The sequence below is a fragment of the Ceratotherium simum genome, chromosome 17 (assembly GCF_057802395.1).
Source record: "Ceratotherium simum simum isolate JZ-2026a chromosome 17, ASM5780239v1, whole genome shotgun sequence".
In the NCBI taxonomy this organism is placed as follows: domain Eukaryota; kingdom Metazoa; phylum Chordata; class Mammalia; order Perissodactyla; family Rhinocerotidae; genus Ceratotherium; species Ceratotherium simum.
This window is the reverse complement of record NC_141916.1, coordinates 53,807,374-53,829,994: the sequence shown is the minus strand read 5'-3', so window position 1 is coordinate 53,829,994 and position 22,621 is coordinate 53,807,374. Positions and strand designations below refer to the sequence as shown.

General features: G+C 44.0%; 1 protein-coding gene and 1 long non-coding RNA gene across 3 annotated transcripts in view; one reads left to right on the top strand and one right to left on the bottom strand.

The window, feature by feature from the left end:
- Positions 1–3,994, bottom strand: part of C1RL (complement C1r subcomponent like) — a 13,111-nt gene extending 9,117 nt beyond the window's left edge. Inside the window, exons 1-2 of one of the 2 annotated variants that reach the window (XM_014794001.2) lie at positions 3,824–3,984; positions 3,034–3,262 (exon numbers count right to left, since the gene is read on the bottom strand). In XM_014794001.2, coding sequence (XP_014649487.1) covers positions 3,034–3,262; positions 3,824–3,906 — 312 coding nt within the window. In that variant the 5' untranslated portion in view covers positions 3,907–3,984. Of the gene's footprint in view, positions 1–3,033; positions 3,263–3,823 lie in introns of both variants that reach the window. The other variant, XM_014794002.2, reaches the window with a different exon arrangement.
- Positions 2,684–22,621, top strand: LOC147914828 (uncharacterized). The gene is made up of 3 exons (XR_015555010.1): positions 2,684–2,903; positions 19,542–19,922; positions 20,134–22,621. It is a non-coding gene; the product is annotated as an uncharacterized LOC147914828 (long non-coding RNA).

The window sequence follows — 22,621 nt, the reverse complement described above, 5'->3', positions numbered from 1 at the left end:
GAACTAGACCACAGTGTGTTGAATTCTGCATTTGAGGAGCACGTGTGTGACTTGCTCTGGCAGAGAGGAGGGGAGAATCCTATTCCTGAGCCTGAACTCCCTCAATGGCAAGGGCAGAGTCAGGCTGGGATTAAAACCATCCATGACTAAGAACAGGGCTCGTGGTAGGTGCTCAACAGACATAGGCTGAATTGAATAAAGTACAGCCCTGACTTCCAGTTAAATCTGAAGGAATAAATACATGCATTTATCTGCTGTCCCACCTCAAAACACACTACTGTGACAGCAAAAGGATAAAATGGTATACACGATCAAGGATAAATGCACGAGAGGGGATGACAGCAGATGTCAACAACATTTTGGAAGGTGGAGTGGAGAGGGACTAGTGGCAACCTGAGTCTGCAAAGGTGGCAGCCAACATAAAGCAAGCAGGTTCTTATCACGGAACTCTGGAAAGTTTCGGAGATTGGGCTAACCAGGACGCCCTGAGGATGGGGATGAGGCAGGAGCTGACAGAGCCTATGTACGGAGACCTCAGAACCGTGCGCATCCAGACAACTCCCTCTGGCTCACCCTGGCAGAAGACCTGAGCATGAGGCAGAAACCCTGGACTTGGGGTCCCCCAGCACACCTGACAGAGGGGGTGAAGGCCAGTACTGAAACAGAGGGATTAGGTGAAAGGCTACATATCAAACAGGGAGGTGCCCTCCCCTGCTTGTTTACCAGAATGCTGGCAACCCTGAGCATGAGACCTGAGGATTCCTCTCTGAGGTTGGCTGTCCCCAAAGAGAATAATTCCTCATTTTGGTATCTGGGAGGCCCCCGACAGCACATCTAGGTCACCTTGTTGGTAACGCTATTTTCAAACCTGTCATTTCACAAGTTTCAGCTATCCACACAGAGCATCCAAATCCATTCTAGTACGCACTCTTAAATATGAACGGATAGCCAAGGATTATGAGACATTGTAGGAAAGTCTCTAACATGAAAAGCAGAGACCAAAACAAGGGAACAGTAAAAAGGGACTTGATGAAGTAGAGACAATAGAGGGAACAGAAGAAACGTTTTAAAATAATCCTGATAGAAGGAAAAGAGTAGATATTGCCTCTATGGAACAAGAACAAGATTTTCTAAAAAGGCACATTTAGAAAATAAGAATGAGCCTTTAGACATGAAAAAAATGTTAACAGAAAAAGGTTAATTAAAAATTTGGTATTTAAAATGAGGAAATCTCCCAGAAAGTGGAACAAAAAGACAAAGGGAAAACAGAACTGAATGGACAAGAAAACTAGATAATCAGTCCAGAATGTACAGCAGCTAAATTAGAGAAGTTCCAGAAAGAGAAAATAAACAAAGTAAATGCCTAGAAATCATTAAAAAAACAATACAAGAACATTTCCAGAATTGAAGGACTAGATTAAAAAAGTCTCTGGATTAAAAGAACCCTGTACAATGGGTACAAATGACCTGCATCAAGGCATGTCAAATGAAAGTTCAAAATACTGGTAATAAGGAAAATATTCCAAAAGTTCTAGAGAGAAAACACTAAGGATCAGGAATCACAGTGGTATCAGACTTAACGACACTAGAGCCAGAAGACAGTGTCACCAAAATTCTGAGAGAAAATGACTTCCCACCTAGAATCCAACCCAGATAAACTGTCCATCAACTGTGAGTGCAGAACTCAGACATTTAGGGGTACGTGAGATCCTCTAAAACGTATTCCCTCACGCCCTTTCTGAGGAGAATGTGCTCCTCCAAAATGAGGGAGTAAACCCAGAAAGAGACTGATAGGGGATTCAGTTCCAACCCAGGGCTGGGAGAGGCAATGCCCAGAATGGGAGGGAGGGCCCTGCCAGGACGTGTGGGGCTCGTCTGAGCAAAGAGCTCAAACTGAAGACAAATCATCAAGAGCCTCAGGTGAAATGTCGCCAATACAAACGAGGACGGAGACATGGCTGTTTGTACTTGAACATGTTGAGAGGCGATTTACTCTCTGGCCAAGAGTTTGGGGAGATTAGTTACAGAGAGAATGAAGCAAACTAAAATCAAAACAGAAACCAACAAAAACCCCAAAGAACTCCATGTAATTATCGACTCCGGGGAAACCCAAAAGTTGGAGAAGAAAGGAAATGTAATTATTGTACGTCATGTGCTCAGAAGTGAATACTTTAAAGTTAATAATGTAAATAATAGATCTAGATTTAACTAAAGATGATGACTAGGTAAACTGGGAGGATGGGGGAGGGGAAACGCGGGGGGTGAAGGTCTGAGAGAGACAAAGCTCGTCCTGTCTTCTGTAGTTGGAAGTTAATGGACAATATGTAAAAAAACACAGGACAAGCATGTCATTTATATGTAAGAAAATAAATACCAGACGAAACAGCCACACGAGCTGTAAATAACTGCCCCTGGGGAGTAGCGATGGGGCGGGGGGAGTGGGCTGCAGAGTGCTGTTTCTCATCATAAGCCTTGTAGCACTCTGATTAAAAAAACAAACTATGTGCATGTATTGTTTTGATATATAAAATTTAAACCAAAAGATAATGTAAAGTACTGTTCTTAAAGTGTCCTTGTTATGGATAATGCCCCGATCATACGAAGTTTTGCAGTAGCTCCTCCAAGGTAAACTCACACAGTTATCTGATCTTTTGTTCTTATTTACGCCCAGCTTCCTAACCTGACAGAGCAGGACTCAGCAGACACTTGACGGTGTATTTTTAACGACTGATGTGTGAGTCCTTGCTCTTTTACGGATTTGCAGCATTCGTGTATCCCTTCGCAAGACTTCAAAAGGCAGGGCCTGTCCTGCTGCCCTCTCGTTCGCTCTGTGGGGCCCAGCACGGGCAGGGACAGGGCAGCTGGTGGAAGGCTGTGCGCGGGGGCAGACCCTTGCCTCCCAGGTAAGCTGGATCTGTGTCCCTGACTCTTCATCCTCTGTGATTCAGGGCGCAGCCACCTCCCGCTGCCCCTGGGCTCCAGGCCAGGAGGCTCCCTCCCCAGACTCCCTCTAGGACCCCCACCCCAGCTCACTGTGACAGAGTCTTGCTCACAGTCCTGGGACGGCTCCAGGTCAAAGTCTTGGAAGACAAGCCTCACGGCAAAGCCCTCTGGAGCCTTGATGTCGATGGAGATCTCCTGGCCTTTGACATACAGGTCTGGGTACCCAGGGGATGTCAGCTTCTGGGGGAGCTGCTGGGCCAAGAGCACGGAGCCCTGCGTGGGGCAAGCCTGGACGACTCCCCAGAGGAGCAGCCACCACCTGTGGGTGGGGGAGGGCAAGATGAGGCCACACAGCCGTGGCCTGAGGCTTGTGGAAATATGAGGTACGGAGGCAAGCCATGCTAAGGGCTTGAGAGGCCTGGCAAAGGCAGTTAGACATTGTGGCTTCAGCCCGTGAGGACTGGGCACCTCCTGGCCACTCCCTATTGCCCCTCCTCACCCCAATTCCTTCAGCCTCCTGGTCAGCCTGAGCTTAGACCTGAGTTTCCACCGTTGCTCATCATCCTGGAGAATCTCATCCAAAGTAGGGGGCTGCTTTCTGCTTCAGCAAACCCCACCTCCACCCTGGGTGAGGGAGCAGTGGTGGTACAAGTGAGGGACATTTAAAATATGTTGGTTTCCTGACTCGGAGCATGGAGCCTGACCATCCCCAGGGAAGGCTGCTAGAGGCGACAGGCAAATTCCAGTCCCCCGCTGCATTAACTGGCTGTGTGTGTGTGTGTGTGTGTGTGTGTGTGTGTGTGTGTACATATGCCCCCAGGCCCCCCTTCCCTCTCCCCACCCTCTTCCTCTCCTCCAGACCTCTCCACAGCACACTCACATCTTGCCTGGGCAGCTTGTGGAGTGGGGGCTTCCCCACAGACAGTTCCCCCACTCTGAGATCAGGCATCTGGAACCGGACATCTGGGACTTGAGAGGACTTGGCCCAGGCCGGGGAACAGGAAACCGGGCTGGAGAAGGCCCTGTGGGGAGGAGGGAGAAGTTACTGGAAATGAGTTACTTAACTCTCCCTGGTTCCCCTTTTCTAATTCTCTGAGTTGAGCGCCACCTGCTGTCTGATTTAGGAATAGCTCGCCCACCACAATTTAGAGGAAAAACGTCTCCAAAGCCACAACAGCCCTCAGAAGGGATCAGGGCACTGACTCTTGACTCTTTTGTACGATTTAAAACTAATTTTTACCATATCCATGTATCACGCACAATAGGATGGCTCCTTGTGAGCTATGGCTGTCACCTTTAATCTGCCAAACCTCTCCCTCCCTGGCCTTGGGACTTGTTTATGTTACCAGCCCGCCTTTTGTAGAAACTGAAGTTTGTGACCCGTGAACTTGAGCTTCTCCTGTCCTCTCCCTCCTTGTCGAGCATGGCTGGGGGCCTTCACTTTGGTGGTCTTTTGAATTCTGCCCACAACCCTGGAAGCTGCTTGTCCAGCAGAGTCAGGTTGGTGCAGGGCGGGAGTCTGCAGACTCAAGCTTCTTTAGGCAGATGCCAGGGCCATGGCTGTGGGCAGAGGCTGCCCTCCCTGCACCTCCAGGAGCGACACTCATCCACGGCTTGGTGGGGGGTCAGGAAGCCCTTGTGGAGGCCGGTGGTCCAGTTCTCAAAGGAGGCAAGTGTGTGGAAGGTCTGCCACAAACTGCTCCCCGAGGACACAAACTCCCTCTGACCAGGGGGGCTGCCCGACGGGGAGTGCTGCTGCTCCCGGAACCAGCTCAGAGCAGCCCCACTGCCTGTGATCAGAAAGGGGAGGGGAGGCCTAGGGAGGCAGGCAGGTGCGGGGGGAATCTGCACCACTGGTGTTAATAGGATCACGTTGTGGGTGCCGACTCCAGCCCCGTCTAGAAGTTCTGCATGCCTCTGGGGCTCAGGGTCATAACCCGCAGTGGCTTTGTCAAATTGTTCTGCTTACCTTTCTCTCTCCATTCTACCAGGCACAAGTGCTGCCATGTGCTGGCAATGGCTCCTCACCCACTCCGGGGCTCTTGGTCCACTCTTCTCTCAAGAGACTCTCTGGGAACCCTTAGGGACACTCCCAGTCTACCAGGCCAGCTAGTCAGCTCCATTAAGGCAGGGACTGTGGCTGCTTGGCTCACCATCGCTGATAGCCAGGACGGTGCTTAACCCACATACATGATGGTGAAATGCGTGTGGTTCAATCTTGAATATATGGGTAGAGAGTCTCTTCGCCAACTTCCTCCCCTTTTCCCCCTAAGCTAACCTGTAATCCCTCTTCTTTCAGCCCTGCTATGGCTTTGCTGAGTATTTTTCCGCTACCACTCTTTGTGACCTGACTTTTCCCTCTTCCCCTTCTCCTGTGGAAGACTTCCCCGGCCCCACACAGGACAACAAAACACATATGGTTGTAACACAGCTATCTGACAGCAGAGTGAGAAAAATCTAAAGATACAAAATATACTAAAAATGGTACACCTCTGTAATATTTTTTAATCCTGTAATAGTAATAATCAGCTCCTTCCAGGCTCTCCCTGGGTCGTCTCAAATGGCCAGGCTCCTTCTCAAGCGCCACTCCTCTGGATCCCTCTTCTTCCCAGATCATGCTCCCTCCATCTGTAGTCCGAGGGAGAGCTTGGGTGGCAATCCCCTCACCCCCACTTCGTGAAGTCATCTCCACTCTGGGCCCACGCAGGCCGCTCGGGTCCCTGGCTGTGTGTTCTTCTCCTTCCTGTTGCTCTTCCTGCATGCTTCCCTCATCTCCATCTCCTTCCTCCCTTTCTCCAGGCCTCCGTGTTCTTGCTTTCATCCTCCTTGAGCCAAGCCTTTGCTCTGACAGCTTCGTCTCTTCCAGGCATCATACTGCTTCATCGTCCTGGGAGCCTCTACTTGAGAAGGTAGCTTCCTATTGGGCTTGGGAATTCTATTGTCTCTCAAGTAAGAGGGGCACAGTGGAGATGACCCCAAATATCGTGGTCAGAGCATCTGTGTCCCTTAGATCACCTGCAGGGAAGGGGTGCTATGGGCCACAGACAAATCCCAAATCCCCTCAACTTAATTGAACTCAGGGTTTTACTGTTTCCCTGTCTTTCCTTTTCCAGCCCTTCCCATAAAGTTGATTCCTGTCTTTCCTGGTAGATCACAAGGCAGGGATTCCTCCTGTTAATTCAAGTAATCACAGACTCTTAAACTCTTTGAAAAAAAAATCAAAAAGAGTAATGAGATTTTACCTTTATGCTGGAAAGGAGGAAAAGAGAGTCTTAGAGGTATTCTTCTGATCTAACAAACAAACAACAATCTCACAAGTATTTATTCCTTTTGGAAATTGAAGAGGTTAATTTAAATATTGTTTTCAGAGTAATAAATTATCAACAGCCAACCAGAGCTGCAGACTTCCAAGGTTTATAGATTACATTGCACTGGTCACATAGCAATCATCTTTGAAGTCTGAATGTCTTAGCAGACTCCTTTGTACAAATTACACTTCCAAAGATGATATAAATATAACATAGAACAAGATTATATATTTTCACACCAGTGAGATTGAATGTTCTTGATTCACCACTTTATCAGAATCAACTCTACGAAGCAGAATTGTGTCTGATTTTTGGCAACTCTAGGATAAGAGGGAGTATGTTCTCCTCATCTTGCTGAGGTTTGTTTCATGAGCATTTGTGGGGCTTGCTTTTGAAAACCAAGCACCAGAATTTCATTATAGAGTATTCAGAGGGAAAAAGAAGGCAGGCCTGAGAAGCTTAAAATGTGCAAAAGAAGAGAGAAAGTTAACAAACGGAATATGGGACACATTATGTTTTTCTTCTATAATTAGGAGACGGGTCCCCTCACTCCAGGGCAAGTGAGAGGAGTTGGCCCAATCTTGGCAATGGGGCTGTGGCTGGGGAAGGCTCCAGGAGCAGGAGGAGCCGAAAGTTACTGAAAGTATAGTAACTGTCAGCATGACTTTTAAAAAAATCTCTAGAGCTGACAACACTTGCTGTCTGGCTCAGGGATAGCTGAAATATTGAAAATAGTTTTTAGTCCAATTGAGGCTTGATATCTGTGAGACCAGGAAGACCTCTTGCCCGCTGACACCCAGACTTAGCTTGAAGGAGTGGCTGAAGCACAGTTCTGTGGGGCATGCAGCTGCCCATTTTTCAAACTTTCTCTATTTCCAAGACTTTGTTTCCATTTCTTTATGCTCCTGGTTCTCTGTCAGTGACTCCCTAGCCCAGGGTTGTCTCTATCGCAGCCCTTCCTTTCCAGGCCAGGTGCCCTGGGGAGAGGAGCGATGGCCACGTGGAGGCACCAGGACCTGACCTCATCGAAATGAGATGGTGCAGAGAGAGAGACTCTGGGGAAGGCGAGTAGAATTCACCTCTGTGGCCTCCTCCTCAGTTCTTGGTCTGTACTGATTCAACTTACCCTGAGTTGGAAATCTGGAGATACAGCCAATGTTTGAGATCTTGCATTCCGATTGGATGTCAAAGCACATAAGGCGGCTGACTGTGGACTGCTTGGTCATGGGAGGGAAGCCTGATGGCCCTTAGAAGTCCAGCTTGGGTCATTTCTTGCCAATGGCAGCAGAGGGAGGAGGAAAATAGCCCCAAAAGAGGAAGCCTTCTACCGACACATGCAGGTAAGAAGCCAGGACCTGCTGGAACTGCCCATGAACAAGAGGGGTCATAGCATGAGCTCCCAGGGATTGCCCTGGGAGGAAGGGGTGCAGAACCAGCGTAGTCATAATGCTTAGGGGCCACATACTGTGTTTATCTCTCTGATCTTTCTTCCCTATAGCTGCTCCTTCATCATACACCCATCGAACCACAAATCAGCTCTGACAATACTGGTGACTTTTGCATTTATTTTCACCCACGCTGATTTACTTTATTTGAAGCAATTCCTAAAGACAGGAGTGTTCCTACCTCTCCATCATTGTCCTCTCCCTCAGTAACTCTGATAGGTAGCAAGAGTGTTAGTGCCTTACCCACGAGGGTATTAACTCTCCTTCTCTTTATAGCTTTGGTGGACTAACTTTACTCAATCTTCCAGAACACTCTTTAGGGTCATCTATCCAGACAGCATATGTCTTAGTTTGGTTGGAACAGTCCCAGTTTACACTGATTATCCTGATGTGATTATTAATAAGTGCCCCCTTTCCCTTTCAAAGGTGTTTTGGTTCAGACAATAAGTTATATGGTCATCTTTTGTGACTGTGGTCATCCAAAGTTGAAGGTACTTTGCAGCTACTTCAATATACTGAGTGTGCTGCAAGAGATCTCCCCCCATTAGCCCCACTCTCTATTACCTGTTGCTGTGGCCGCTACCCCAGTCTGAGCACTGGTTACCTGAACACTTTCTAACAGCTCTGTGCCCAGTGCCTCGATCATCGTGCTCCCATGAGCAACACAGCGATAACCCGCTGGAATCATATGTGGGACACATGCTCAGCAACATATCTCTGTTTCCTCCCTCCCACTGAAATCAGAGCCTCGTTTCTTCCTCAGTACTTAAAAAAAGTCATCTCAATGTACTCAGGTCTGAAAGGTGGGAGGGGTATGGGTTTGTCCCAAAGTTCTGGGGTCTGTCCACCAGCTGTTAAGAACTCACTGTGAGGGCCGGCCCCGTGGCTTAGTGGTTAAGTGCGTGTGCTCTGCTACTGGTGGCTCAGGTTCAGATCCTGGGTGTGCACCGACACACTGCTTCTCCGGCCATGCTGAGGCCACGTCCCACATGCAGCAACTAGAAGGATGTGCAACTATGACATACAACTATCTACTGGGGCTTTGGGGGGGGGGGGAAGGAGGAGGATTGGCAATAGATGTTAGCTCAGAGCCGGTCTTCCGCAGCAAAAAGAGGAGGATTAGCATGGATGTTAGCTCAGGGCTGATCTTCCTCACAAAAAAAAAAAAGAACTCACTGTGAGAAAGAGTCTGGGGAACACCCTTCTGCCTCTACCCTGCCAGGGTGGCTGGAAGGGAGTGTAGGGAGGAGTCCTCAAAGCAGAAAAAAAGGATTGTGGAGGAGATTTGCGATGTGCTTGGAGTGAGGAAAACCAGTGTGGTGGAACAGTACTGTGCTTCGTTCTGCCTGTCGGCAGCAGTGTAGCCTGCCCTATCCAAAAAAACCTGTCATCAGAGTGTGGGGCTTGAAGCTGAGACATTTCCCCCGCAAATCACCAAATGAAATAATTCATTTGGCAGTTGGACTGTTGTAGAGGGAATTCTTCTTGTGGGTGGGAGACTGGACTATCTGTCCCAGCCCCATTTTCACTCTCCCAGGCCTAAGAAGGACTTACCATTCAGACCTAGAGACACACACATACACACACATATTTATTCACTCAACAAATCTTTCTTGAATGCCTACTATGTGCCAGGTGTTCTAGGTGTATGAAATGTATGGAAATCCTTACATTCCATTTGGGCTTACTTTCTGGACACACACACAAACAACACACACACTTCTCGTGGAAGAAGCTATTGCTTCTTCCATTTTGCAGGTAGTAATATGACTCCTCACAAATGCAGCAAGTTACAGACCCAGACAGGGTATGCTCTGGATCTTTGCTTTTCCAGGCTGAAAAGGTTCAGAAGAGCCACAGTCCATGGCTATGAGGGGATGGCAGGGGAGTGATGGTCAGGACAGACACAATCTTCCAAGTATAGTCTTAGAATCAAGTCTACCCTGCTGTACATCAACCCCAACCACACCTGGGGATAATCTCCCATATCCATCTGTTGAGGAGCAGGCCCCTTTGACTAGGATTTCTCCCCTCTCCAGAGAGCACTGAAACCTGCCCTCTTATATAACTCTTAGGGTCACACAGAGCACTTGGGAACCCAGAGACGCATCCCTAGGGGTGAACAATAGTACCAATCTATGACTCACTTGGTGGGAAGAAACCAGCTAAGGCTCTGATCAGGGCTGGAGAGCCACCCCTCTCTCCCCGCAGAGCATCATTCCCCACTCTCTTGGGCAGTCTCTGATGGGCAGGGTTACACTCTGCTCCAAGGCTCGTGCTGTGCTCCTAGGAGGGGCACGTAGTGGAGTACCTCGCCTAGCCCTGGAGGAGAGGAGGAGGAAAGCCTTAGAAGAAAACTCCAGGAAAGTAGGGTGACTAGCTGTTCTGATTTGCATGTGGCTAAGGGCTTTCTTAGGATATGGGGCTTTCAGTTTTAAACCTGGGAAAGTTCTGGGTGAACCAGGACAGTTGATTACCCTAAATGGACAGTGGTTAAAGTGCCAGCTGGAGGCTGGGTGGGACAGAGGGAGGGAGGCACGTGAAGAGGCAGTGCAGCTGGTGTCTGGAGCAGTCCAGGGCCTGGATGTAGCCCCTGTTTTGGGGAACCTAACACTTTGAATATGAGGGTCTGTCCTGGTTTCACCTAGATGGTGTAGCTGCAGTGAGTGTTGGGGTCAGGGGAGAAAGCCTCCAGAGACTCGGGACTGGAGAAAGCCTGATGGTTCTGTGTGCAGCTGGTCACTGCAGGCCTATGTGGGACTGGTTTCAGGACCACCTGCCCTGCTCTGGGGCCTCCTCTCCAGCTGGCAGGAAGACAGAAGTGGCTGTTGCGCTGCAGTTTGTAGCCTGGGCGGGAGAAGCAGAAGTAGCTCTCCAATGGTGTAGATGCAGGCACTGCGGCTCTTCAGGGCTGGCACTGTGTGGGATGGCACATTTGTCTGGGGGGATAGGGGGAATGAGGAGTTGATGACTTAGGCTCTGCAGCTGTGGGGAGGGGAGCAGGTCTGAGGGAGAGCTAGCATTCTTTTCTTAATTTTATCATCACGAGATGCCTTTGCTCACCTTGATCTCTCTAGGGGCACAGGGAGGTGCTGAGATAGGCTGTGGAGGTGATAGCACTGAGCCTCTGAACCACCTCCCTGAGCTCCAAGCTCTACGCTTTGAGTCTGAAGTCCTGTCCTGGTCCCATCTCATTGTGTGATGCCTGGCTCAGAATGAGGCTGTAAGCTACTTGAGTGTCTCAGATATTTCTATCCTTGTTCCCCTGAGCAATGAATGCATGGGACAGACTCCGGGCAGCCTAGCTAAGATGAAAAGAACTCAATTTACACTTAAACTATTGCTTGTCTTAAGACAGTTTGCAGTTTGAGTTAAGCCAAGTTAACCGCCTACTTGAAAAAAAAAATCAATACCCTTAGGAGTAACATCACAGAATCCATGGTCTTTATAATGTATCAACATCATGTCCAGCATATAATCCAAAATTACTCCAAATGTGAAGAAACAGGAAAACACAAACCACGCTCAAGAGAGAAGATGACAGAGACCATCTCCCAAGAAGACCCAGATGTTGGAATCAGTACACAAGGATTTTAGCACACAAAGATGCAGAGAAAAATATGCTCATATTAAAGAAAAAAGATAGGAAATGTAAGTAGAGAAATAGAAACTTTAAAAAAGAACTAAATGTAAATTTTAGAGTTGAAAGATAGTTGAAAGATGCAATGTACGAAATTTATAAAAATCACCAGAGGAGCTTAATAGAAGAGTGAAGATGGCAGAAGAAAGCGTCAATGACCTTGAGGATAGATAAGTAGAAATTACCCAATCTGAAGCACAGAGGAAAAAATTTTTTAAAATGAGCAGAAACTCAGGGACCTGTGGGGCACTAACAAAAACTCTAATATATGTGTTCTTGAGTCTCAGAAGGAGAGGAAAGAGAGAATGAGGCAGAAAAAATATTTGAAGAAATAATGGCTGGGAATTTCCCAACTTTGGTGAAAAATGTACATTTTCAGATTTGAGAAGCTCAGTAAACTCAAAGCAGAATTGAAAATAAAAAAACAAAAAAGCACATCTAGGGCCAGCCCCGGTGGCCTAGTGGTTAAGTTAGGCGTGCTCTGCTTCAGCGGCCTGGGTTTAGTTCCTGGGCGCGGAACCACACCACTCGTCTATTAGTGGGCGCGCTGTGGCAGTAGCTCATGTACAAAAAGTAGAGGACGATTGGCAACAGATGTTAGCTCAGCGTGAATCCTCCTCAGCAAAACAACAACAACAACAACAAAAACCCGCAAAAAACAAACAAAAAAACCAAAGAAGCACATCTAGGCTCATCGTAGTCAAACTGCTAAACATCAAAGATAAAGAGAAAATCTTGAAAGCATCCAGAGAAAAAAGACACGCTGCATACAGAGAACAACATTTTCAATGTTACTGTTTTTTCATCAAAAACAATACAGACCAGAAGACAGTGGAACAACATCTTTAAAATGCTGAAAGAAAACAATCGTCAACTCAGAATTGCTTTTGCAGTGAAAATATTCAAGAATGAAGATGAAATAAAACCATTTTCAGATAAAAGAAAACTTAGAGACTGTCGTCAGCAGACCTCACCATGAGAAATGCTGAGAGAAGTGCTTCAGGCTGAAGGGAAAGGAATCCAGCTGTAGGAACAGAGCTGCAGGAGGCAGCAAAGAGAAATTAAATTTGCAGCTAAATATAAAACTGTTTTTCCTTCTTCATGTCTTTCAAATACAGATACCTGTTAAAAGCAAAAATTATGACACTGTATTGTGGGGTTTATAACATACGCAGATGTAACAGACATGAGAACTATGGCGTAAAGAGTGAGGGGTTGGCTCACACAGTTCCCAGGTTTCTTCACAACAATGTTAATCTGAGGAGACTGACGAGTCAAGGACGTAAAGCCGCGGTTCTCTCCAGAGCAGTGGTTCTCTATCTGTGGTCTGGGGAGCCCTGGGGTCCCTGAGACCCTGTCAGGGGGATTGTGAGGTCAAAATTTTTTTCACAACAATGCTAAGATGTTACTTGTTTTTTTTCTCCCTTTCTCTCGTGAGTGCACTGTGCAGTTACCAGAGGCCACCTGAGGGGTGGCGACATCCCCTGACAACTAAAGGAACGTGTGCTGTGTGTCCTTGTGTTTTAAAATGTTCTCCGTTTTAATTTCTAATACAGAGAATATGAATAGATAAACTACACAAACAAGAGCTCTTTGGGGTTCTCAATTTTTAAGGGTATAAAAAAAATCTCAGCTACCCTAGAGAAACCGCTAAAAATAACATAAAATAATTAAAAAAAAGAAAGGCAAAAAGGTATAGCTAAAAGGCTGATATATAAATTAAATTAAAATGGAATTTTGGCCTGGTTTAATTTGGGGGAACATGTTTCTAATAGGGTGACCTATTAGAAAGGTTTGTCTGGGACCAAATGAGGGTTTTCCTGAAATACGGGGCTTTCAATCCTAAAAATGGTTCAGTTCCAGGCAAACCAGGACAGGTGGTTATTTCTAGCCCTTCAATTATCTGTTTTGTCCCCCTTTCCCTTGGCCAAAATGTGAGCCCCTAAAGAGCAAGAGCCACGTCTTCTCTACGTGTAGGCCCCCAAACATCGGTAGGATGACTGAATAAAGGAAGGAAAGGAAGCAAGCTACAGACTTGTAAGTACACTATGTTCACAAAAATAGAAAACACGAGAACAATCTAAAATAACTGGGACCATACTAGAGTATAGGGCTGTGGATGATTTAAAAGATGTTTCCCTGTTTAGGGAAATTTCTGTAATGCTATTAAATCACTTTAACAATTATAGAATAAATTTATTTAAAATGATAATTGTGACCAGATGGCTCTTTGTAAGCCAGACAAGATTAGAAGGATGAGGCCATGGGTCCTGAAGACGATGCTAGATCCTGGCTCTTTAATCTATGTGATTAATAGATTAATTACATAGTATCTTTAATCTATGTGATTAATGAAAGAGAACTTTTTGTCCTTGGATGTAGGCTTAGGCCAGGCATGGATCCTTTCAACCTCGGGGATCTTATGTCTAAAGACAAATTGATATCCTGCTGTCTCAACTCTTCCCCTCATCTCCAGTTCTCACACCTTCTGAGCCTGCTTCTGGGTCCATTGCAATTTTGTTTCTCATTAACTGAGGAGGGACAAAGGGCAGAAGCAAGGAGAGGGGAATCTTCAAAGCCATGATTGGGGGTGGGTGGAGAGAAAGCAGAGGGAGTACGTGGGTGTGAGCGCTGGTAGTGCATGAACACATTCTCAGAGTTTGGATTTTCATGTTTGGTTTTATTTTTTAAATTCCTGTTAGTGCTGCCACCTGCTGTCCTGCATGGGGAAGGGCCCAACAGGGAGGAGAGGGGCTGGGTTTTCCAGACCAGGGAGGCTTTTCTTCAGATTTCATTAGACCCCAGCATTTAGAGAGGAGTTTCGTCTCTCTTGGAATCCAAACAGCTCTGAGAGACCCTGGGCTGTGGGGGTGGGGGAAGTGTCCTATCTTTAGACACCTTGCCCTGGGCCAGAATATGTTGAGGCTTCTATGCCCAGCACCAGGTAAGGAAAGAGAGACGAGAGAGGTGGAGAGCACAGGCGGCTGAGGAGGCCTGAGTCAGCTGGGCTGGGATCCTCGGCTTCTGTCCTTAATGGCCAGTAGAGGTGTGGACAGAGCAGGGATTTAAGGGATAAGAGGGCTCTAATGAGAGTTGGGTCTGTCCTGCACACTCCCCAAGTCATCTCAGGTTTGCAAGTTAGGGCCTTGATTTCCATAGGTTATGGGTATTTGGGCAGAGGCTAAGTCAACCCCAAAGGAGCGTCAGCCACCAGTCTTGCCTCTCCAGTCCACCTTCCCTACTCTGTCAGCTATTCGTCTCAAGTATCGAGTGATCATGCCCCTCTCTAGCTTAAAACCTTTCAATGACTGTACCTTCTGATCCACAAGATGAAGCCTAAGCTACCTGATTGTCATGGCACATTCTTCACTCGTTAACTGGGGCTCTGCTCGCCTTACTCCGCACTGTTCCCCCTTCTCATATGTGTTCCAGCTGCACTGATAATCTTGCAGTTTCCCAAACATTGTCTTGCATTTGCACGTGTGACTCCACGGACAATTCCAGGTTCTTCAGTCATCAGAGACCAAAACGTAGCTAGCGATGTCAAAGAGGTTACAGGTATCAAAACTGACTCTAGTGGAGCCATTTTAAATGGAGTCAGAGCTGCCTTTCCAGAGAAACTGCCTGGCTGTCTTGAACCTTGGACTGGGCCAAACCTTTGGAACGGGACAAAATGGCAATTGTTTTACAAGCAATTGTTTGAGAAGTCAGCAGGAGAATGGACATCCTGATCACAAAGACTGAAGATTGTGGACTTCCTGAAAATAGAATCAATAGTCAGTCATTGTTTAGCTAAGATTAGCTCTCTGCCAACTCCAATTAAAATTCTTTGTAATATAACCTCCCTTCTTTGACTTTAAAAGCCCCTGACTTTTACTCCCTAACAGGACACTATTTAGATTTCTACCCAAATCTATGCTCTCTGAATTGCAATTCTTAAGACCCCAAATAAACTTTTTGCTTCTCTTGCAGTTTATGCTTCTTATTTGTTGACAGTACATGGTGTCAGAAGCGGGATCCAGAGCGACTGACCTCTGATTCTGGTGCCACTGTGTGGACATGAGCAAGGAGCCTGTAAAGAGTCCTTTGTGCTCTATCATCTCCTCCAGGCAGCTACGGCTCCTGGTGGTAAGGCCTCCTGGGCCCAAATCTCCCATCTTTGTTAGCAGTTCAAACTCTCTATGTGGGTGTCCTGTGATACCTATTCTGGCTGTCCTTTCGCTGTTGGCTTTGTTAAGGCACTTCTGTTTGTTTTCGTTTCTCTCTTGGGCCTTTGTTTCTTTGGTAAGTACTTACAAATGGGGAGTCCTTTTTCTAAGGGGACTGCCAAAGGGCAGCCTCCTTTCTGGGACTCCTGATGCTTTTATGTTTAAAGAATATGAACCTTCTACATGTAGATGTTAGTCCTGCTGGATTCACATTACTCAGGATGACTTGAGGCTTCACTGGCCTAAATGGGGCTCCCTTGAAATTCCTAAGTTGGCTTATTTGTGCATTCAACTGGAAAAATTAACCAAACAAATCGAATGGGAAGCTTATTTCAATTGGTATCATGAGGCTTCTAAATGAAACACTGGAAAAGTTGCTTCTTTGTGAGCTGTTAATTCTAAACTCACCGAGGCCAATTCAGACCTCTCTCTACTTGCATTTTTCTCTCTGTCCTTCGAAGTTGTAAATTTTACCACATCTTTAGAATGTAAACACCCAGGAGACAGTTGTCTCCAAGCTGACTCATGTCTTTTGCTGTCTGGAAGTCTCCCTGTCTGGGCCACCTCATAGCAGCTCATGGGCATTGCCGTCTGAAAGGATTTCTCTGTTTGAGCTGGCTACAGCCTTTGCCATCTGAGGGTTTATTCCCTATCTGGTGAATGCTCAAATCCTGTCTTTTGTGTTGTTTGTCCAAACGGCTACAGCCAGTGGGTCAGAAGCACAGGTAACAACTTGAGGCTTGCAACTGGTGTCTCTTCGTCTCTTTGTCCGGCTGTGCTTTAACATGGGCATTTCATTTTCTAAAAGTTCCCGAGAAGTTCCTCCCTGGGGAACTCCAGCTGGGTTTATCTTTAAGAACTATGGTCCTTCCTCTCCTTAATTTTTGTCCTAGTGGACTGATAACACAAAAGATGATTTAAAATTATATTACGGCTCTTTTGAGCTTCCAAAACTTGTCTTTTTGCACACTAGACTTGAGAATAGTGGATTTAAGATCAGAAATGAGATCTTCAATTTCTAAAGAATCGAGCATGCCACATCTGCTTAAAAACCATGGTCCTGGAAGCTGTAAATATTTACAAAGAACAGCAAAATCTTACTAAGCTTGTTTCGTGTCCTGAGAGCTTGGCTTGGTAACCATCAGGTTGGTGGCCCAAAATATGGTCAGACAGAAATGTGGGTTGCACCCCATTTGCAGCTAGGGTCCTTTCAAACTGCTGCCAGCCCTCAGGGGAATTACACTGGCTATTAGAAAGAATGTTCTAATTAGATAAGATCATTTAAGAAATGCACTTAAAAACAAAGTCTTCAAAATTCCAAAATAACCTTATTGAAAGTTTTGTTGCAAAAAGCTAATGGAAAAGCAAGATATAAGAGGTACTAAAAGAAAAGACTATACAAAAGTCTATTAAGTTAACGCCTTTACAGACACCCCCGTATCTACTTTCGAGGAGGGGTCTGATATGGGCATCTCCCAGAGTTAACAAGATGCTGATAAATTTTCTGGTAAATTGCTACATTATTCCCTTAAACACCAAGGGGTAACTAAAGTTAAAAATTAATGGAGTTGTTTAATACTGCCGTAAATATTTACTGTTTGGCCTGGCTGAAACCTGATAAGATATTTGAAAAGATTTAGTATCTTATAATCAGAAATTTGGCCAAATTGGAAGCTGATATTCAAAGCCTGATAGAAATTTTTTTTCTAGGGGGAGCACCCCCCCGCCCCCCCCCCCCCGCCCACTAAGCTAAAATACAACTATGTACCCAGAGGGAAAGAAACAAACTAAGGATAATGTAATTGGATGGGTATGTCAGTCCTTGATAAGCAACAAATCTCCCCTATTTATCTCAAAAAACTTGAAATCTTTTTGGGAGCTGTTATCTAGGCTATTCCCAATTCCTAAGACTGAAGGGCAAAAAAGGTGGGAAGAAGCTTTTGGAGATGCAGACCACTATGGAAGCACCATTGCCCAAAAATCTAAGGAAAATTTAAAAACAGAGTCTGTAAGATCTCTGTTTGCATCTGTCTGTGTGTTTATGTGTGTCTATGTATGTGTGTTATAAATATGTGATATTTTTCAACCTCCAGATGGTATTATCAAGACTAGTTTATGAGAGTTCTGTTTAATTGACTTGAAAACAAACAAGCACTATATAAATTGAGTATACTTTCAAATGAAATATAACAGAAACTAACTCAAGTGTTTCTCAAGTTAACATTTCAATAATCTTTGGTAACTAAAAGCTTATTTAAGTTTGTTGGTTTGATTGAAATAGACACGCCCTGAGAGTTCTCAGCATCGGATATGAGGGGGACATGCAGCCTTCATTCTACTGGCTTATTAGTCAAATAAGCTCCTGTTACCCCTGTTACCAAATTTATCAGCTATAAAATAATAACTTACAATGATAGCCGATTTTGTCTAATGTCTCATGAAGTTTTTGTAGGCAATCTAAACATAATTACTGGGAACAGGTGAGCTAAATAGATGTCAGTAAGATAAAAGGTTTTTAGGTGAACTTTTTATGTGTTATGGTACATGTACTTAAAAATAACATCAAAACCTTTTGGTAACTTGAAACTTTAGAGTTTTGCCAAATTAAGTAAAATGATAGAAATTTATTGAGTATCTAGATCATTTCCAAATAAGATAAAATATGAGACATTAATTACTAAACATAGGTTTATCTACTTTTGGCTTCTTATTGCAGAAAAAGTTAAAAATATTTGCGTTTATTAATAAACATGTTTTGTACCATGTTGAGAAATTTTCTATGAGAAAGCCCATGCTTCTACAAAATATTTATAGGCCTGCCAATCCACAAAATGCTAAGGTAAAATACAGTTCATAATTGTTTACTTCTTTGTTTTCACTAAAAATTAAGGTTTCTAAGGGTTAAAAATTCTAGATATGTGGTTACAGCTACTAAAAATTAATGAGGGAAACATCTCTGCGTAAAAGGAAAGTAAGATGTATGTTTTCACTAAAAGAAGGTGTGAGGAATGGAGATACATTCTTTGTGAAGGAGAAGAAAAGTAATTTTTGTCCTAAGGAGAGGCTAGGAAGGAGGGAAGGCATGGGACAAAATCTGAATGTAAAAAAAGAAAGCTATAGAAGGTTTGTGGAAGAGGAACTCTGAGAAAACAGTTTTGTATATGGTCAAGTTGGTTAAGATTGAAATGAATTTAATCAAGTAAATGAGTTTTAATATCAAAAGTAAGCTGGTGCAAAATTAGAATTTGGTTTTCTTTCTCTCTTAAAAGGACAATTTTTCTTGGATTTTTGGTCTGTTCTTGATAAAGAGATTGTGAAAGATTTTTCTTTCCCTTTGAGTAAGTCTACCTAAAGGGCAGAAATTCTATCTTTTGTCAAAATAATTGCTTATGTTCAAGAAGCTGAGGCCTCTCTACAATGATCGCTCAAGTTTTTTTTTTTTTTTAAACTGTTTAACTTTCTGTGTTTGCTTTTAACATCTTCTGTTGTCACTTTGGTTAAATGGATAACTAAGCCTTGTTTCACAGTGACCTATGATCCTATTTGACCAAGTGTTTTAAAATCTTTTGAAATTTTTGACAAACTCCCCAAAATTCAAATTCAAAATAAAGTCTTTTTTTGTTTTTAACTGGAAAGTATCTTTGAGAATTTCCAGAGGGCCCCTGGGGTTTTTGAAAGAATTTGTTCTCTCTTCTAATGATAAGGGAAATATTAAACTAATTAGGTTTATTTGGTATTTTAAATTGCATGGGAAGCATTGTCAAATAAGTGACTCTAAGCCTCCCTTATGGATATCTTTGGATGCATATATATTGTTAATATGTTTTCTAAAAATATATGAAATTCCTGAAAATCTGATATGTCCCGGTATAATATTATCAGTCATAATTCTAGTTGTTACCTTAAAATTTTATATTTCACAGAAATAACCAAATTTCTTTGCCAATTGCATTGTAACTGTTTAACCACGCCACTTGAAGTCTTTTGTCATTTACAGACAGTTATTGTTTTACTCTGATGCTTCTGCAAACATGTCTCATCTTCAGAGAGATTCATGGAAAGAACTCTGACATTCACTCTAGAACACGTCTCTGATAAACTTTCAGATCATAATGCTGAACTGGGTAAGAAATTACAGAACCCTACTGGAGGGACTGATGGCTTCATAAAACTGCTAATGAAAGATCAAGAACAAATATTAATCACATGGGACTACATGAACTGAGGAGGATGCCCTAATGTTTTGGATTTTTTTTGAAATTTAAAGAAATCTTTTCTCTTAAGCTATCAACAATTTGGTAAGATTTACCTTTGTGAACAAAGGTGAAACATTTACTTTTTCTCCCTACCTATTCCCTCCAGAATTCAGAAACTTTTGGTGAGTATTCTTATTTTCCTTTAATCAGGCCAAGTTTTTAAAATATAAACAAATTAGTTTTACTGTCATTATCTTTGGGAAAAAAAATGAGGGTAATTGTGGAGAGAGAAATTATATTTGCAGCTTTGTAGATATTAGATTCTAGTCTTATGCTGGTATCAGCAGCTACAGTAAGTCTCTAGTGTCTTATACTCATGGCTGTCATCAACAGGTTAAGGAAGCTTTCTTGGATTCAATTTAAATGATCCTGTTGGTCACTGTCTAGAGCCTGGTGACTGAATAATCTAGAAGCATCATCAGAAGACAGCCCTCGAGCCCTATTGGAAAGGACCTTACCGAGTGCTCCTAACCACTGACACTGCCACAGAACTAGAAGGCTTTGAACCTTGGAGATACATCTCACAGCTAAAGAAGGCTCCTCCTGACATCTGGTACAAACGCCGGAGGCCTCCAAATCGAATTGACTAGGAAGAGAAGCAGCCAACATCTGAGGCAGATAGCTTTCCCCAGATGGCCAGACCAGGCTTGTACACCTTTTACTCACGGTTGCTTCTTACCTTATTTTCTCTCTCTCTTTCTTAGAAAAACAATACTCTTATCCACATTTCCCAATCTATTACAAAAGGGGGAAATCTTTCTGACTATTGGGTTTGTCATCAGAAGCCTCATTCTGTATATGAATCTAGAGATCTTTTAGTATATTTAATTACCAATCTCTCTGCCATTTCTCCCTTAATTCCTTGTGGTAAGTGTCTAGAACTCCTTGCCTAACCAATCAAATCCTTGGCTTAGTAGATTTCGTTATAATGACTCCATAATTTGTGCTCCCTTAGGGTATACTTTCACTTGTACTTGGCAGAAAGACCTATGGGGAACACGCTATCCCTGTCAAACTAGAGGTCACTACACAACTGGATTATTGGTTACACCTATTTTGTTATGTGATCAATCAGAAACTCAGCAGTGGGCATTCAAAGGCATTACCTTTGAATCTACTTCACGGACTAAAACGTGAAACTAGTTGCATGCACGGTCAAGAGTATTCAATGACTGGTAGTATCAGCCCCACTGAAGATACCAGATTTGGAAAAATACTTTTTCCTTAGGTAGGCATTGCCAGGAATGAATATATGGTCAGAAATTTATCGAAAACCCTGGGGAATATTGCTAAATCTGCCGCTAAAGCAATAGCTGCCCGAGATCAATCTTTGGATTCCCTTACAAGAGTTATATTAGATAATAGAATTGCTCTTAATTACCTCCTAGCTGAACGAGGTGGGGTTTGCTCTGTGATAAACACCTCTTGCTGTACTTGAATAAATACCTGTGGTGAAGTAGAAGCTGAACTAGACAAAATCTGAGCACAAGCTGAATGGTTAAATGCTGTACCCACTGACACTGCATGGTTCTTTGATCTCTTTAGCTGGCTACCCCCAGGAATTGCCTGCTAGTTCATCTATTCTATTATTCTATTCTATCTAATCTATTCTCCAATTTGGACTTAGCATTTTGTTTATTATTATAGGAATTCTCGCTGTTGTAAAACTTTATCTCTCTGCATAGCTCGATGTTATAAAAACACCACGTAGATAACAGTCACTTAGCACTTTAAAATGATTGCTAAGGCCTATGAGCCTTCATCTGAGCAACTTTGAGGAACTACAGACGGTGTTTGCCCTTAAAGGAAGTTGACGGTAAGGCTTTTCTCTGCTCTGGCACTCTTGTTGCTCAACCATGGCCTAAGGCTCTTAAGAAAACTGCTTTCCCTCCTACATGGAACATGACATCCTGGGAAGGAGCCTTCCTGGTGATGAGGGACCAATGATACTTTGATGGCTGATCAGTAATGCTTTCCAAAAGTTGATCAGCGATGCTTTCAAGGAAAGATCTAGATCAAAAGGGAGAAATGTCAAAATTGACTTTAGTGGAGCTATTTTAAAATGGAGTCAGAGCTGCCTTTCCAGAGAAACTGCCTTGCTGTTTTGAACCCTGGACTGGACCAAACCTCTGGACGGGACCAAAACGGCAATTGTTTTACAAGCAATTGTTTGAGAAGTCAGCAGGAGAATGGACTTCCTGATCACAAAGACTGAGGACTGTGGACTCTCTGAAGATAGAATCCATAGTCAATCATTGTTCAGGCAAGACTAGCTGTCTGCCTCCAACTCCAATGAAAATTCTTTGTAATGCAACCTCCCTTCTTTGCTTTTAAAACCCCCTGACTTTTACTCCCTGGTGGGACACTATTTGGGTTTTTACTTGACTATACGTTCCCCAAATTGCAATTCTTGAGACACCAAATAAACTTTTTGCTTCTCTTGCAGTTTATGCCTCTTATTCATTGACAGAGAAGTGGGCTCCTAAGCCAGATTCACCAGGTTCAAATACAGGCCACTTAGAATCTTTGTGACCATGGCTGGATTATGTAATTTTTCTGTGCCTGTAAACATCTTCATCTGTAGAAGAAGGATGAGGACGGTGGTACCCACCCCCATAGGGTTCTTGAGAGGATCAAATGAGTTAACACTAAAATTCCTTGGGTGAGTGCCTGACATTTGATAAACACTCAATAAATATCACTACTTGCTTAAAGAGGCAGAATAGCAAAATAGTTAGGTCAGTGGTTCTCAACCAGGAGTAATTTTGCTCCCCAGGGGATATTTGACAACATCTGGAGATTTTTGGTTTTCAACAGCCGG